The sequence below is a fragment of the Borostomias antarcticus genome, assembly GCF_949987555.1.
Source record: "Borostomias antarcticus genome assembly, chromosome: 14".
Classification (NCBI taxonomy): domain Eukaryota; kingdom Metazoa; phylum Chordata; class Actinopteri; order Stomiiformes; family Stomiidae; genus Borostomias; species Borostomias antarcticus.
Window position 1 is genome coordinate 7,910,181 of NC_140247.1, and position 17,615 is coordinate 7,927,795.

At 43.5% G+C, this 17,615-nt stretch overlaps 1 protein-coding gene across 1 annotated transcript; it reads right to left on the reverse strand.

The window, feature by feature from the left end:
- Positions 1-5,060: 5,060 nt before the first annotated feature.
- zfand2a (zinc finger, AN1-type domain 2A) lies at positions 5,061-17,226 on the reverse strand. Its single transcript, XM_084449075.1, has 10 exons — positions 17,102-17,226; positions 15,643-15,730; positions 11,946-12,040; positions 11,655-11,786; positions 11,398-11,549; positions 8,880-9,002; positions 7,470-7,557; positions 5,909-5,982; positions 5,588-5,672; positions 5,061-5,356 (listed from the first exon to the last, which is right to left on the reverse strand). The coding sequence occupies exons 2-10, from the start codon at positions 15,695-15,697 to the stop codon at positions 5,318-5,320; spliced, it is 843 nt and encodes a 280-aa protein (XP_084305201.1). The 5' UTR covers positions 15,698-15,730; positions 17,102-17,226; the 3' UTR covers positions 5,061-5,317.
- Between the last annotated feature and the right edge of the window lie 389 nt (positions 17,227-17,615).

Below are 17,615 nucleotides of genomic sequence, written 5' to 3' on the forward strand. Positions count from 1 at the left end.
CCTTGATCATGACTGGGGACTGGGCGTGTTAAAGTAATTCTTACACTGCCCCTGTGACACTGTAGGCTACTGAAGAGCCTAGATCCCTGCTACTGTCCGATTCGGTAAATGGACAAAAGCTAGATCCCCACTGACAAACTACATAGACTGACGAGCCCGACTGGCTCTAATGACACTTGAACAGACACCCTGTTTAAGTTTTCCTGACTGAATAACACAATTTTTCCCCAAAGCAGGATCATCTCCTGCCAGGAAGAGGGGATGATAGAATGTGGCTTGCACTTAACAATGTTTCTGAGTATCTTCAACAGACTGCTGATAACCGTTCCTGACCAAAGAGGGGGTTCCTGACCAAAGAGGGGAACAGGGAGACCAGACCAGACCAGAGGACTCAAAGAGAGGAACAGGAAGAATAGACCAGAGGACTCTCCTTTTGCTCTTCTGTTTTGTCTCTGTTGTCTCTCTCATCTGTGGATTCACAGGTCTCTCCTCCCATGTCTCTCAAAGACATTGCTGACCTGCCCCGTATGAAGTCCCCACTAAGGAAAGGTGACCATTCCGGACGCCAGAGAGGGCTTCTTCTTATCATCTCCAACCAGGCCGTTGGGTCCTGATCCGCGACCTGGGGCCGTACCAGATTCAACTCACCACGCAGACGGCTGCCAGAGTAGCTGAGAGAACTTCAACGCCGTTGCGTCCCAAACCAAGGAGCAGATGAGCAGCCTGAGAACAGGCCAGAAAACATGGAAGAGAGGAGATGTAGCGGGGTGAACCTACCCGTCAGAGAGATGTAGCGGGGTGAACCTACCCGTCAGAGAGATGTAGCGGGGTGAACCTACCTGTCAGAGAGAAGTTGCGGGGTGAACCTACCCGTCAAAGATGGAACAATCAGGACCAGGGCATTCTGGCCTGTGTGGAATAGCTGTCAAAAGTAGCTGAGAGGACGGTCCATGCAGCCGAACCAGAGATCTCAAGGGCAAAGCGGTCACCGCCACACTGTCCTCTCCTCTGATGAGCAATCGGAGAGTGACCTTGCCGGTCACCGCCACACTGTCCTCTCCTCTGATGAGCAATCGGAGAGTGACCTTGCCGGTCACCGCCACACTGTCCTCTCCTCTGATGAGCAATCGGAGACTGACCTTGCCGGTCACCTCCTTCTCGTGGTTGTTGTTATGACAACGTGGACAAGCTCAACAGAAATGACTGCACCTCTAACCGCACACCCTGGAACCTACATTGAACATTCAGAGACGCAAACATGGAAGCTATGATCCAGAAGAAATTACATGCGATTATTCACAACAAGAGTGAATGAAGTTTGAAATTATCTTGAAAAAATATGATATTTGTTTACAAGAGTTACAATGGTTGAAACATGAGTTGATAAATAAGTTTGGGTTTTTCCTCTAAATTGAGTTTTTTTGCCCTTCTTACACTGGTAACCATTCATCTTTTTACCTTGTTTCAAACTTTAAATCAAGGTTTTTGGTGAATGGTTGTCCACTTTTAGACTATAAATAGTATATAATCATGTCATCTTTTTTACCTTGTTTCCTGTCATATTTCTGAAACAAGGGGTTTTGGTGCGTGATTTTGCACGTGGAAAGAAAATAATCTATTTTTTTGGTTAAATATTTCACAATTTTGAAAGACAATTTTTTTTTTTCTCCACCTAGTGGAGAGATTACTTCCTTTCCACATGTATAGCATAGCTGAATGTTTACACTTTGTGTTTGGATTTTATATTTTATTTTTGTGTACCTGTTCAGGCACAAATGGGGGATTGTTATAGAATTTACATCCAAACACCTTAAACCTTTGTTTCTCTCTCTCCTTTTGTAATTCACCACCTCCCCCAAATATTCACATAGCTGTGCTAACCTACAAAATGGCCTCTAGGAGGCCATACACCTAGAAATCTGTCTACTCCAGAATAACCATCCTTTGTCGTTTTGTCTCCAAGAATTGCCGCCTTTTCTCATGTCACATGTCTGTATTCTCGGCCACGCCTGCCATTTCATATGACGTACAATAGATTAGCCAATCACATCCTGGAGGCACCGTACCTGTGTTTTGCTTGAATATAAGGCGCAGCAAGACCCCGGGCCGGCACTTGTCTGGATAAACCACTCTTGTTGCGTTGTCCAGAAAGTCCTTGCGCTCGTATGTTTTCACAATAAACCAGACTTAACCTTTTGAGCGAATCTTGGTAAATCCTTTTTACTAGATCAGTAATTCCATTACAATGGTCTGGTGGAATGAGGAGGCCAGGAGGAGGGGGGATATGAATGAGCATCCTCAGGGATGAGGCGCATGGCGTAGCTGGGGTGTCCAAGGAGGGAGCAGAGCTAGAATTTTGTGCAATGGGGAGGAGGGTGATGTGGTTGAGTTTGTCCATGGAGAGTAAGGCTTGAAAGGCATCCTCTCGTGAGGCTGTGAGCAGGAGATGGGTAGTTGATGGTGAGTCATCGGGGAGATGAATGATGAAGGGGAGCTTGTGGTTGAGAAGGATCCAGCAGAGTGCTTCAGAGGAGGAGTCAAAGAGGAGACCCCATAAGGTACCAAAAGTCCGCCTGTAGACCCACGAAGGCAAGGTAGACCAGAGGACTAGCGGAAGGCCGAGAGTAGCAAGATGAAAATATCTACTGTACATTACTGAAAGGATTCATTATTGGGGAACGGATAGTGTCAGTCACAAAGGCTGCTCAACTGGCTCGTGTTTAATTAGGAATAGACCTATGGGAAAGATGTGTGTATGACTGGAGAGACCCAATAGAGGTGGCACAGAAGCAGGAAGCTCGGATGGATGCCTCCCTGGAACCCACTCCCCACATTCTCTGCGCTACGATCGTTGTTGGTGCCGAGAATATTGTCGTCGTCATTCGTCACCAACAACGATCGTAGCGCAGAGAATGTGAGCCGGAGAATAGCCAGTCTGCGCGCTGGCCTGTGCGCATGCGTGCTGGAGCAAGTGGGGAAAGGCGTGTAAAGATCATATTACAGAGGCTAAAGACCCCGTATTTGAAAACAACAACAATGCCTCGCGTTGAGGAATCTCAACTGTCGATTCATCCAATCTGATTGATGAAAACAACCGTTTAGCGGCCGAAAATAGATTTTGAGAAACTGCATTCTCGTTGCCCCGATCACCGTCATTACATGGATATACTGGCTCGCGCTGGATTTTAAATTTCTTCTACAGGCCTCCGAACTACACCAAAGTGATCTCGGTGAGTCAAACTTCTTATAATATGTCGTAAATAAGGTCCAGGTTGTCAAATACGAGCATTGCCCTTTAAGGGGGGTCAGGGAAAACTTTTTACTGCTCACTTTTCTGGCCCCCGGGTGATACTGTTTTTTTTGCTTCCCTCTGGAATATGTAGGGGTGGGACATATGCCCACCTCCCTTGTTCTCTGTGAAGCGCATTGTGTTGTCTCTGTGTATGAAATGTGCTATACAAATTAAGCTTTGATTGATTGATTGATTGATTGATGATCACAGCCGTTGTGCGTATGGATTTCAGCAGACGTGCAAATATACATTTATTGAGTACAATATAGTCTAGACTTCCCTTTGCTTAATTTTACTAATTATTTGCATGCATGTGCGAAACGTGGCACAAAAATAACACCATAAACACCAAAAATAACCTGACAGTGCTCCATGTGGGCTACCATAGGCTATGATATACAGGTAGAAAATGCGCAAATTGGTTGCCTTTTTACCCACCGATTGTATGTCCAATAATCGAACGGCATTTCCAACCACATGGCTTTTACTTACAATTTCTGGACCGTTTGAGAATTGGCCTTTATGAACGCAAACCGGAGCAGTTGGAAAATGTAAACAATGTATGATCCTTGCATTCATTCGAATCAGAAAACATACCTTTAGGTGTGAATGCGACCTATTAGTAGTTTCTGACTCAACGTGTTAAATGAGAGTAGTGAAGCTTGTTGTTTCCCATTTCAATCCCATGCTCATGGACCAGGTGCAGCTGCCATCCACCTTCATATGCTTCAGAGCCAGTGACACAAACCTTGGTAGACAGGAGGCAATATAAGGAAGGTGCTTTTGTCACTGTGATTAAGGATACATCTGAGAAAACCTGCAGTTTGAAGTACATAACCTTTAACTGTCAGTAGCATACATGTGACAAACCTTACCCTACCAGCTATTAGTCAAACATTTGATATTGTATCAGATGTAGCAGTGATGTCCATTCATTACATCGTGATTAATGCTTGCTATGACCAATGTCTGTAGTAGTAATATAAATAGCATGGCTTAATTAGGTGGGTTCAAAGGCAACTATTCATCAATCTTCTGGATAGGAGAACCTAATGTTCTTTCATAATTGACAAGTGTGTGCTATATTCCTGAAGGTCAGCGGGTCTAGTGTGAGCTAAGTGACCTAATATTGAGGTGACTAATTACTCAATTACGTAAATGTAAAAATAGCACCCCAGTGTTCATCTTTTTAATAATAAATAATAATCAATTGTATTTGTAGAGCGCTTTACATTCCGATAAATCTTTTTGTAAGCTGGGCCTTATAAAAACAATGCAGAGATGTGACTAACTTACTTAAGAGTGTAGAAATTAATCTGCTGGTCAAAGTGTATTCTAAGGCCGCAGTTAACTCATTCATACAAATGACATAGGAAAACCTAAATGTCCCCTGACAGCGCAAAATGAGATATGCCTGCAAAACCCCTTTATACCGAAAAACAGCTTTTTACTGACCTCTACAGTACAGTCTGAATGCCTAGTAGTGTGGTGAGGACAAGATGGAAAACTTTCAGCACAGGGTCTAGGAGACACCTTGTGGAATGGAGCTATCACGCAAGACAACACACACGCACGCATGCGCACACACACGCGCGCACACACCCACACACAGTTTGATGCAATGTCAGTCATGTTTGATCATGTCCTACCTCTTCAGATATAATGTAACAGTTAACTAGAACACAGGTTTCTCAGTTAGTTCCACTGAAAACAAAAGTACATCAAGGAGAGGTCTTTAAAATAATTTATTCAAGAAATTATGCTCAGGTTTTCATTTCATGATCAATAATCTATAAAATATATACAGTACAGAGTGTCTTGTCGGTAAAAATGTGGAGAAATGGTCAGAGTATAGAGAAGCCAGTGACACCTTGGTGGAATATCCTGAATGTTAATTTGGTAGAATCAGTGATGCTTTTGAACTGGACATTAGTGCTCCAGTTGCTTGTTGATAGCTGGAGGCAGCCTGGACCAGACGCTTGTTGATAGCTGGAGGCAGCCTGGACCAGACAGAGTGGTCTAGCCTTACGACAGGCTGCAGGATGACTGCTTGGACTGTCTTCCCTGTGACAGAGAACGTCATGTTAGTTCAGTCAGTTGAAATCACATCTATTAGCAGGTGTCTTGTCAGACTATAAATTAGAATCCACTTTATCCCACAACAAAAATTGTGATTTACTTTATCCCAGCTTTGCATACACCGAGCGAGAGGGTGGAAGTATAGGATTTCAGAGAAGCAATGTACCTATGTGTGGTCCTGTTAGCATCCTACTGCTGGCTAAGCCTTGGGGATACCTGTTGTCTCTGCTGCTGGCGTCTGTACTCTTCTTCACTGGCAGCGAGGGCCTGAGCCAGCGCCAGATCCTCCTGCTCCTGAGGGCTGACCACAAACACCGCATTACAAACCACTGTTATGGCAACATGATGGATACATACTATATGTACAGTATACATAAGGAGAAGCAAACCACAACCACCAAACAGAAGGCTCACTCACTCACTCACTCACTCAGGGATAAGGAGGGCAGAGCAGGTAAGTCAGTGGCTGGGTGTAGACATGTGATCAGAGGGTCTGCAGTGTGAGCTGGATTATGGTTCTTAATGAGGATATTATACCTGAGGGTCGGCTGAACGGGGGCTGACTCAGCCAAGGACATCTCCAGTGCTCTCTGTAAGGCCTGCTCCTCGGTCTACAATCATGAGACAGACATGCACTCATTCTCAATAACCTAGCTTTTAATGCAAACAGGTGAAAAAGAGTAGAAACTACTTCAGTTAAACTAGTTTAAACGAAACTCGTTAAACGAAACTCGTTCACGAAAGTGAAAGTCTTGAGTTGCATGCGCTCAAGTTGGTTACACTAGACAATGGAGGAGGATTTCCAAAAGCAAATGCGCCTATTTGGCAATATTACAGATATATTGAGGAGAGATATTTCAGAAATATCTCACCCCAAGCATAGATTATATTTTACTTTTTATTTGATGAAAGTGGGCGCTGATATGAGAAAACGAATATATAGATTAGGTTACTAATTATATTTTACTTTTTATTTGATGAAAGTGGGCGCTGATATGAGAAAACGAATATATAGATTAAAGGACTATGCTCGTTTTTGACAACCTGGACCTTATTTACGACATATTATAAGAAGTTTGACTCACCCAGATCACTTTTGTGTTGTTCGGAGGCCGGTAGAAGAAATTTAAAATCCAGCGCGAGCCAGTATATCCATGTAATGGCGGCGCACGGGGCATAGGGAATGCAGCTTCTCAAAATCCATTTTCGGCCGCTAAACGGTTGTTTTCATCAATCACATTGCATGAATCGACAGTTGATATTCCTCTACGCCAGCCATTGTTGTTTTGGTTCCAAATAAGGGGTCTCTAGCCTCTGTAACATGATCTGTACAAGCCTCTCCCCCACTTGCTCCAGCACGCATGCGCACAGGCCAGCGCGCAGCCTGCTATTCTCCGGCTCACATTCTCTGCGCTACGATCGTAGTTGGTGCCGAGAATATTGTCGTCGTCATTCGTCAGCAACAATCCGATCGTAGCGCAGAGAATGTGAGGGAGCATAGCCAGTGTAAAGATCATATTACAGTGGCTACAGACCACGTATTTGAAAACCGAAAGAATGGCTCGCGTAGAGGAATATCAACTGTCGATTCATGCAATGTGATTGATGAAAACAACCGTTTAGCGGCCGAAAATGGATTTTTAGAAGCTGCATTCCCTTTGCCCCGTGCGCCGCCATTACATGGATATACTGGCTCGCGCTGGATTTTAAATTTCTTCTACAGGCCTCCGAACAACACAAAAGTGATCTGGGTGAGTCAAACTTCTTATAATATGTCGTAAATAAGGTCCAGGTTGTCAAAAACGAGCATAGTCCTTTAAGTAAGATTTCAAGGAAATTATGTTTTGGCTCCTCATCAACAAGATACACGATATCCTAATAATAAAAACAGTTCAATGCAGTACAGTAGCAATACAGTAAGAATATGGTGTGTTCAATGCAGTACAGTAGCAATACAGTAAGAATATGGTGTGTGCAAAGTGTATAAAGTGTATGTTAATAATAATTAAGTTAAAGAGAGAGAGAGAGAGGGATATTGCAGAAATCTTGAAATATACCTCTCAAAATAAAAGCACTGTCCTAAAAATAGTAAGCATACCAGGCCAGCCTGAAAGGATGCTGATGTGGGGATCACACTCTGAACCGGAGGGGCCATCGCAGGAACTGGGTTGGACATCCTTGGAGTGCTGTTGAATTTACATGGAGAGCAGCAAGGTTCTGGGTGTGAACAATACATTACTTTTCAAAATGCACAGCAGAAAACATGATTCTTACTCCTCAAAAATAGTTCGGAAACGCCATTTCGATCGATTATTTCTCCCCTTTTTTATATTTTACATCGTTGGAAAGCCTGATTAGTCAACTTTATTACGAGGTACAACTTGTAAGGATCATGCATTCGTGGAATGAGCGCCCCCCAAAAATGTGCCAAAATCCCCTGCAATATTCTTGTTGATATTCACTCGTTTTGAGCTTCAAATGCTGCCAGTCACAGGTGTATGACTGGCACCTGATTGACACCTAATTGACTTGTGTGCATGGGTCCTGCAACTTTGTTGAGTTTGTGTGCTCCAAGCATCAACATGTCCCCTCAGGATAAGGCCCGAGAAATAGGACCACTAGGAATGGAGAGGATGGAATGGCCTGCAGTGAGTCCAGACCTCAACCCAATTGAACACTTGTGGGATCAGCTTGGGCGTGCTGTACGTGCAAGAGTGACCAACACAACCACGCTGGTTGAGGAATGGGATCCCATCCCACAACAAAATGTGACCTGGCTGGTGACCAACATGAGGAGGAGGAGGAGCCAGACTGGTGACCAGCATGAAGAGGAGGTGCCAGACTGGTGACCAGCATGAGGAGGAGGTGCCAGGCTGCTGACCAGCATGAGGAGGAGGAGGAACCAGACTGGTGACCAGCATGAAGAGGAGGTGCCAGACTGGTGACCAGCATGAGGCGAAGGTGCCAGGCTGCTGACCAGCATGAGGAGGAGGAGGAGCCAGACTGTTGTAGCTGCATATGGATCTTCCACACGCTACTGAGGTCCCTGACTGTGTGACGTGTCAAAATGGCCTATATGTGTTGTTTTTTCCTTAATACTGTGGGAGAGTGCAATCATCCAATCCACCAAGCAACTCAAAACAAGAGTGAATACCAACACAAGAATTGTGCAGGGGATTTTGGTACATTTTTTGGGGCGCAACCCACACATTAACTGTGTTGCTTATTCCACGAATGCAGGATCCTTACAAGATGTGCCTCATTGTAAGGGTGACTAATCATGCTTTCCAAAGATATAAAATACAATATCAATTGGTATTATTAAAAAGGAGAAAAAATCGACCGAAATAACGTTTCCAAACTATTTTTGAGGAGTTTATGTGTAACATCTTGTAGGTGAAGAGCAAAATAAATTACAAAAAACAATCAAGCCTGTTATGTCATCTCATAGTCAGACATTGGTATTGGTCTTTGTGTTGTTGGGAAGATCAATACAAAAGATCCATACCCACTGTTCTGATTCCTGGTGCTCACGCTCACACCATTAGGAGCGGGCCAAGAGCTCCCTCTACTGGCTGAACTGGAAGCACTGCTGCAGGAAGCACCTTGGGACCGCATTAAAGCAGCATGTCTGAAAGCATAAAATAACTTGTTATAGAAGCTTTCCGCCTGATGTCAAAGCAACGGAACTGGAAGAAATGGTGGAAGACAAGTGAGTTTACATGTTTTTTCCTGCATAGAGGACTTTTTGGCCCCCAAAGAGATTCTAGCCAGAGCCAAAGGAAAATCCCGAGTGCCAAAATGGTAAAAATGGAGAATAAAAATAGCATTTTGCAAATCCTCTCCAAATGTGTTTGATAGCTTGTTTCAAGTGCAGCCCATCCGTCTTTCTTGCATTGTCCATGGTTTGGACCACTAGTAATCGAGATTATTAGTATCTTAAAAATTGTGTTTTCATATCCATTTTGTGTCATGTCGGGAGATTTCCAGCAATTGTGAAAAGTGAGCTCAGTCAGAACGACAGCAAAGAATATAGGCCTATATATGCTGGTAGGCTACTCGGCGTAAAACAGAGGTTTCCCCCAAAAATCTGTGCACATCACCCCCCAAGACCCAGAGCCAGGAAAAACCCTGGTTTAGCAAAGAAAATGGAAGGGCTAATGTTACCATGAACCCAAATGAGTCTATACTCTCAGGAATAAATTTGGGCGAAAAGAGTGCCCCTCTGTATTACTATGTTAAGCCTAAGTACCTGATGCTAGCTGGCCAAACATTGCTGTTGCATCCTTGAGTTGCTGCTCCTCAAGGGATTCCAGCAGCATTTGGCTTCCCTTGATAAACCAACTCTTAGAGACTAACCAATCATTGTTGAGTAGTGCTCATCTGTTAATGGTAAAGGCCTCCCCAAAACTATTACCAGGGGTGGGAAAGGGAGGTACATCTGGGTCTAGCACACCAATCAGCTCATATCAGAACCTACACAGTAAACAGAAGATGCTTTTTTCACCCACGAGTTAGATTCTGTGACAACCCCGGAGTTGAGGGAGGCTGCGGACGGAGGGACGCGCCCTGGTCAAAGCGCTTTAGCACCATGGCCAGTGACCGACACACAGTGTGGCCGGAGAACACACCTGCAGCCACTTTCCCCATCAGAGGGAAATACCTGCAACCACACACCTGCTCATAATGCGTGGCTGAGGAGCCTTGGGATAAGAGGGAGCTGGTGGAGACAGGAGGGAGAGAAAGAACATATAGTCATGGTGATATGTACCAGAGCTAGCCACGCCACACTTTTTGTATTGGCCTACTGACAGAATATTCTCTCTTTCCTCCTGTCGCAGGGTGCCCGGGGTGCGCGCAACGGAGAGCACCCGGAGAGGACCCAAGCCAGCCGACACCCACGAGGAATACTTTTCTGGTTGACCATTTTCCTTTTTTTCTGAATAAACGCCCAACCGGGCCTAACTTGCCATCTGAGTCCATCTCGTTGCTTGGGTTAGGGTTAGGGCTAACCCTTGGTCGGGTGCCAAGTCCCCCTGTGGTTGTCACAATTCACAGTTGGCTAGTTGGTGTGGAAGTCTCACTTCTCTATGCAGTAAGAGGATGGCGAGATTATATATATATATATATATATAGTCAGACATTTGGGAAATATAGGATATAATTGGGGACCTTTTTGTTATTGGCTCTTAAATGTGGCTCCAGTGATTTCTCCCACACACCGCCACTGGTGCTAAATGACTCCTGAACCCCAAATAATTTTATTATAGACTTTGGCAAAATGCAAGACCCAACCTGAATTTGATTCAATCATTTACTCATTGTCTGGAACTGCCATAATATAAGTTAATTGTGAATAGTCTCACACCCTTAGTTATTGTTTGCAGAAACCAGAAATACTGTAACAAAAAAGGGTAATCACGAAATTGCCCTGTTTATGAGAAAAACTAGTAAAAAAAAAAAAAAAAAGGGACAAAAAGCTGTAGCAGTAGCTCCTGGTAGGGAGGTCAGGTGCTCCTGGTAGGGAGGTTAGGTGCTCCTGGTAGGGAGGTCAGGGGCTTTATGGGGTGGCTGTAGCTCAGTTGGTAGAGTGGGTCGTTCAATGATCGAAGGGTCAGTGGTTCAAATCCCAGCTCCGACTGTCCACATGTCGAAGTGTCCTTGAGCAAGACACCTAACCCCAAATTGCTCCCAATGAGCAGGTTAGCACCTTGCATGGCAGCTACCGCCATTGGTGTGTGAATGTGTGTGTGAATGGGTGAATGAGAGGCCATTGTAAAGCGCTTTGAGTGCCGCTCAGGTGGAAAAGCGCTATAAGTGCAGTCCATTTACCATTTACTGATTGTAATTTCCCCCCAAGGATCGCTGACCGTCTCTGTTGGATTTCCAGCCAGGAAGAATGCGCAGAGAAATATTGCTGATATATAACATATCTGTAAAGCCTCAATTCCAACCACCCACCCACCAACACACAAAGTTTCACACTCACACTAACTCTCAAAGAGGAGTTAACTGCAAAAACTTACCCAGATTTGGAGACTGGTTTGCCATCAGTCTTACAGTCATGATCTAATGGATGTCGGTGTTTAAGACAGAAATTCAGGTGGCAATCATCACATGTCACACGGATCATCTCTTTCTGCTTACAGCCGCCTTTCGAGCATTTGTTTGTAAATATCTGGAAAAAATAAAATGTGATGCTACTAAACCGAATTGCTATATCAAAGGGTATTCATCTGCAACACAATGACAGCAGCATTGTCACTGCCTACAGTACATGTACCTTTCTCTTTCTCTGAGCAGGGTCGGATTTACAATCCCGATCAATGTGTTCCCCAACTTTGATGTCAGGCATTTCTCCTCTCTTGATGGGGATTGGTGTATTGCACAGAGGACAAACAGGGACCTGGACATCCTAAAAGATCAAGATCAAGCAGAGCAATGGTAACCTTGCCTCTAACCCCATTTGGTGAAACTGACAAATCCAGTTTCACAGTTGGACCTTCTTCAAACTACTAATATACTTGAACAAAATTATTATCATAAGTAATATGTCATACGTTATATAAATTACCTTCTTGTAGGATGACATGCATTTGTGATTTGCATAGCTTATATGATCTTTACAGAAAATCTCTTCACAGGCGTCACATCTCATTGGTAGGAAATCTGTAAGACAAGAGAAGCATACCAGCCTGTTTGACATCCTGTTGCCGTTTGTAACTTTGTGGTATTGCAATGAACAAATAATAAAATCATCATCATCATCATAAAGCATACCAGCCTGTTGATACTATATTAATTAAAGACAATCAAATATGTTCTCAAGTAAGAGATAAACATTGCCATTCCCAGTGCATTCAACAAAGCGAGAACATAACGGCATAGTAACCCTTAGCCAATCCAAAATATCTCATGGGGCTGAAGATATTATCGCCCCTAGCGATCAAGAAATAATATTTCCCAGATACTGCGTTCTGTCTCATTGCGCCCTCAGTTGAGGCTCCTTGATGCCGTCTCACTATTTAGCAATGATGATGAAATAGTACTTGTGGTTGTAAAATAATGTGTTAGATACATTTCCTAAGATTAGTGTAGCTTATTGTCATAAAAACTGTAAGGTTCTTTATTATGATCTCCATGTCTGATAATGAGCAGGTGAAGCTTTCTCAGGTTAGTTAACAAGTGCTAGCTAGTAACATTAGCTATGCTAGCTAACGTTAGTGCAACACGTTAGTATACGATTAGTTGTAATTGCCATAAAGATCGGAAGGTTTTTTGTTAGCTATGATCTCCATCCTTAATAAATAGATGTTTGCTAGCTAACGTTAGTTAGACAGTGCTAGCTAGTAGTAGTTAGCTAGCTAGCTAGCTAGTGCAGCACATAGTAGCTAATGTTTTACATCTGCTATAAAGTAAGCTCCATAATCTAACATGATAGGATTCACTAGCATTAATAGCAACTAGTTGGCTTTCTAAAATGACCAACAATTTTTTTAATGTTTGGATGCTAGCTAGCTATAGTGCAGCACATAGTAGCTAACGTTTTACATCTGCTATAAAATTAGCTCCATAACCTAACATGATAGGATTCAATAACATTAACAGCAACTAGTTGGCTTTCTAAAATGACCAACAACTAGTTACTCTACACTAGTGTTGTCACGATACCAAAATTATGACTTCGATACGATACCTGCCCAAAATATCTCGATACTGATACCGAAATGATACAACGGCGAAAATCTAAAACATAAGGAAAAGTAATGGAATAATAGATGACAGAACATGGAACATTAAATTGTTGGCTTTTTTTTTTTAGTGCTCTGTTCAGTCTTTTTGCATCTTATGAGTCTTTATCATATTTCCTGTAGCATTCAAACAGCTGGAAGGGAAGGCTGCCTCGACTGGGTGGTTTGGGATTGTGCTGGCTTCTGTTTGTTCGTCTGTGTGGGGAGAAATCAATAAATTATGCCTGTTGTTGTTGCAAACTGTGAGATAATCAGAAGAACTTGAAAAGCTTATTATTATTATTAATTAACCCAGGCCTATTGAAGCATTTTTGCTATTCCAAAGTATCAGAAGAGATAATTGTCTCACGGTTAACAGTTCTCTCGCTCTAGGAGGTCGGAGCAGGTATTGATTTTTTTGTCACTTGCGCTAGGCAGAGAGCTAGGCTTGCAGCCAGGCTGCAGCTATGCTAGTTAAAAGTCTCATGCTTCGGATGAAAATTAGCTTCTCTAGCCATCATCTGGTGCAATTAATGTATTGTGCATTCATACATTCAAACTTAAGGTAGGCTAAATATCCTTCGGTTGTATTCAGTTACAGTACTGGTGTTGCTGCTGTGTGTATTATCTTCTATCACATTCGCTAACCTGTCGCTCTTTGAATTGTTTGTGTAAGTCGGCATGTCTGTCTGCAAGATGCTTTGCCAGGTTGGTCGTATTGGCTCCCTTGGTTTGTATAGATTTGTAGCATCGTTTACAGATGGGCTTTGTAATGTCCGTGGGCTTGCCCTCACTGTCGGCTCTGTAAGCAAAATAATGCCAGATTTCGCTGCGCGCATCAACTTTATCGACAAGCTGTGGACGGTCGACATTTGTACTTGTAGCCATCTCAGGTTAGCTACCGTCCTCTCGAAGATGCTGCGTGCATATGAGGGGGAAAAAACAGTTGCGCTGCTCGCTGCAGTGACAGAGCGAGGAGAGAGAGAGAGCGCGCTCGCTCGCTCGCACGCACGCACGCACGCACGCACGCACACACACACAGCCCCGCGACTCTGGGATCTTGGTTGAGAGAAGCAGAGCGCTATTAGCCTACAAACAAACACGGCTTCACTGTCGCATGAACGCAACTCAATATATATGGCTCTTATTAAAACACTGTCTTCCTAAAGTATTGATACTTTAAAGTTGGGTATTGTACCATTTTTGACAACAGAGTATCACGGTACTTTTCTAGTATCGATACACCGCGCAACACTACTCTACACTAGTTTGACAGAGCGGTGTGCTGCTTTACCATTTTGTCATTGACAGGCAATCCTGCAAAGTCTACAACCACCAGCCTCTGTCCCAGGCTCTCTCCAGTCCTCCTGTGCCCTCTTTTGAGGTGTGTGTGAGACAGTATGTTTGTGGGTGACTAAGGTATCCTTTCTGAGCATGTCAGAGGCCATACACTGTATTCTTTTGTCTCACATTCTGTTGCAAAGTCTACAACCACCAGCCTCTGTCCCAGGCTCTCTCCACCAACATAATCTGTCCCAGGCTCTCTCCATCACCAGACTGCCCCAAGCCTCTCCTCAGACTCTGCCTCAGACATTCCAAGTCCTGTGCCCTCTTTTGAGGTGAGTGTGTGAGACAGTATGTTTGTGGGTGACTAAAATATCCTCTTTCTGAGCATGTCAGAGGCCATACACTGCATGTCTCACATTCTTTGTCATTCACAGGCAATCCTGCAAAGTCTACAGCCACCAGCCTCTGTCCCAAGCTCTATCCATCACCAGACTGCCCCAAGCCTCTCCTCACCAGACTCCTATGCCAAAGTCATATGCCCTCTTTAATGAAATAATGTTAGGTAAAAATTGTTGGTGTTTCACCACACCTCAGCACCATAACTTAAATATTGTAGGTGATGATTTTTTTAAAGAACGGGGTAGTACACAGAATTACATTTTCATGTATGTGAAAATGGAGCTACCTGTCATCCAGGTCACAGAGATGCTATTTTAATGGCACTATCAAAACAGTAGATTTAAACTGTGGTGTTCCACAGGGGAGCTGCCTTGGCCCGCTCCTTTATTCCATATTCACAAATGATTTGCTATCTGCTATTAGGGAAGCATCCCTGACAATGTACTCAGAGGATTCTACTCTTAATTATGCCGCTCCCACATGTTTTGACTGAGTATTTGAGTTACGTGCAGTCTGACTTCAGAAACTTGTTTTGTCCGGTTTGTAATTCATAGTCATTCTAGTCAAAAAGCTTGTTCAATAACATTCAACATAAGCAGTTGCAAATTTGCTTTTTCAATTAAATCAAGTTAAAATTCAGTTGTCCCACCCCATTTGTCTTTGTAAATAGGGAAATGTTGCATTTTGCCTTGATTATTTTCTCAGAATGCACCAGAATGCTTGATTTACATGTGAAAATCACAAAAAAATCTTCTGGGGGACGATGCCCCCAGACCCCCCTACAATGGTTTGCTTTCCAACCTTTCAGCCCCACCTAATGTTTTTTTTCACCAGCCGCTGGTGACAACCACTCACCCAAGCGCTTGCAGGACTTCTCCAAGCAATGCTCTCCAAGGTCTGGAAACTCCATGACACTATGGTTTTGTCCAGTAAATCTCGACGCCTGAAAGTAAAATAAAAGCAAATAAATATGAAAAATATTAAGCCCCACACAAAAGAAGCAAATAAATCTTAATAAATATTAAGCACCACATATAGTTCATGTTGCTTATCAATCAACCTAGGTGCCAGATTTTCCAATCTGAAACAATTTGATGTTTCAGATATTAATGGTGCGTTCGTTTAACTGGGAGGTGGCAAATTGCGACTTGCTAGGAATGATTAAATAAAACACCTCATGAACTCGCACTTCCTTGTCGCAAATTCGGATATGTTTCTCAGCCCCCAGTTGCTCGAATGCACTAGATATAACTAGGTAACTGTGATATAATGGTATATAGATATAACTAGGTAACTGTGATATAATGGTATATAGATATAACTAGGTAACTGTGATATAATGGTATATAGATATAACTAGGTAAACTGTGATATAATGGTATATAGCTCGAATGCACACAGGTCGGAGGTAGGTAGGTATTTTGCCACTTGCGACTTGCCACCTCCGACCACAAACGAACGCACCATAAATGTTAGCTAGCTAATTCACTCTAGTTAACGTTAGCTAGCGGCCTGGCTAAATGCTCTTTTGGCCTCCTTAGCTAGATAGCTGTTATACAACAGGCTTAGTTCTCAGTTAACGTTACAAACATGTTGTTAACCTAGTCTAGCAAGTAGCCTAGCTACTGTATCCTAAATTATACAGCTAACTAACTACCGCTAACGGTGGCAATAATAGCTAGCTCTTTAACCAAGTAAGTATACTAGTGGCATGGCCGGCTGGGTTAATTTAGCTAGCTAGCTGTTGCATCATCATGCAAGCAGCTAATGTTAGCTAGTTATGGTGCGTCCGACAACAAACGAACGCACCATTAGCTAGCTCCAGATCCTGACGGTATAGCTAGGCTAGCTAGCCCGCTAAATACATTAATCAATCCACAATGACATCGGTGCTAGTTTTATGAAGCGATACAGATACAGTAGTTACGTGAGCTAGTTAGTCTAGCTTACTACCCATGCCAGAAGCAGAAGCATAGGCTTAGCTAACGTTAGCTAACGTTAAAATCTAGCTAGCTAGTGGCCAAGTAAACAAGCCTTCACTAGTGCTAGCTAGCTTGCTATCCAAACCAGCTAACTGCTGCTAAAATTGAGTCTAATTTGGTAGCCAACGTCAATTAGCACTAGGTAAAAAGAAAAACATCCAATGGACCAGCAGCTAACTGTTAGCTAGGTACACAACTGTACCTGCGAACATTACGCGTTCACGGCTGGCTGGCTACAAAACACACACAAGTGGCCCTGAGGAAATCTAGCTTAGCTAGCTAGTTAGCCACAACGGCGGAAAATGAATACACAGCTAAAGTGAGCTACTTACCCAGATAGTTTCCTTCTTCTTGACTGAGCACAGGACGACGAAGCAAGCAAGTCCCTTGTCTTGACAGCTATTTTGATGTGTCAGTCCTCCTCCTATTGAATGACTCAAGTAATATAGGAGTGTTCCCGAACTTACCACATGAGGGAGTGATACAGCACTTTCTAGCCACGCCCCCAAGATCAGACAAAGAGCATGGGATGCCAAGAGGGGACATTCTGCTATGGAACCCGTCAGTTCCAGATCGGTTACAATTCGCCTTATTCACCTGGCAGCCATATTGGTCAGTCAGGGGTGCGGATGCGGGAGTGCCCGTTGACTTCAATGTTAAAAGTTCGCTGTAAAAACACCACTTCAAGAACCGAAATAGTCAAAATAACAGACTGAATACACTATCGGGGTTACGAACTCATCATGACCAGACAATGATTGTTTTTCACTGCCGTTGTTTTCGCGTTTGGACATACATGGAGGTGAATGAGCCATAGTTAGCCGTCAGCTGCATTCACTCCGATGT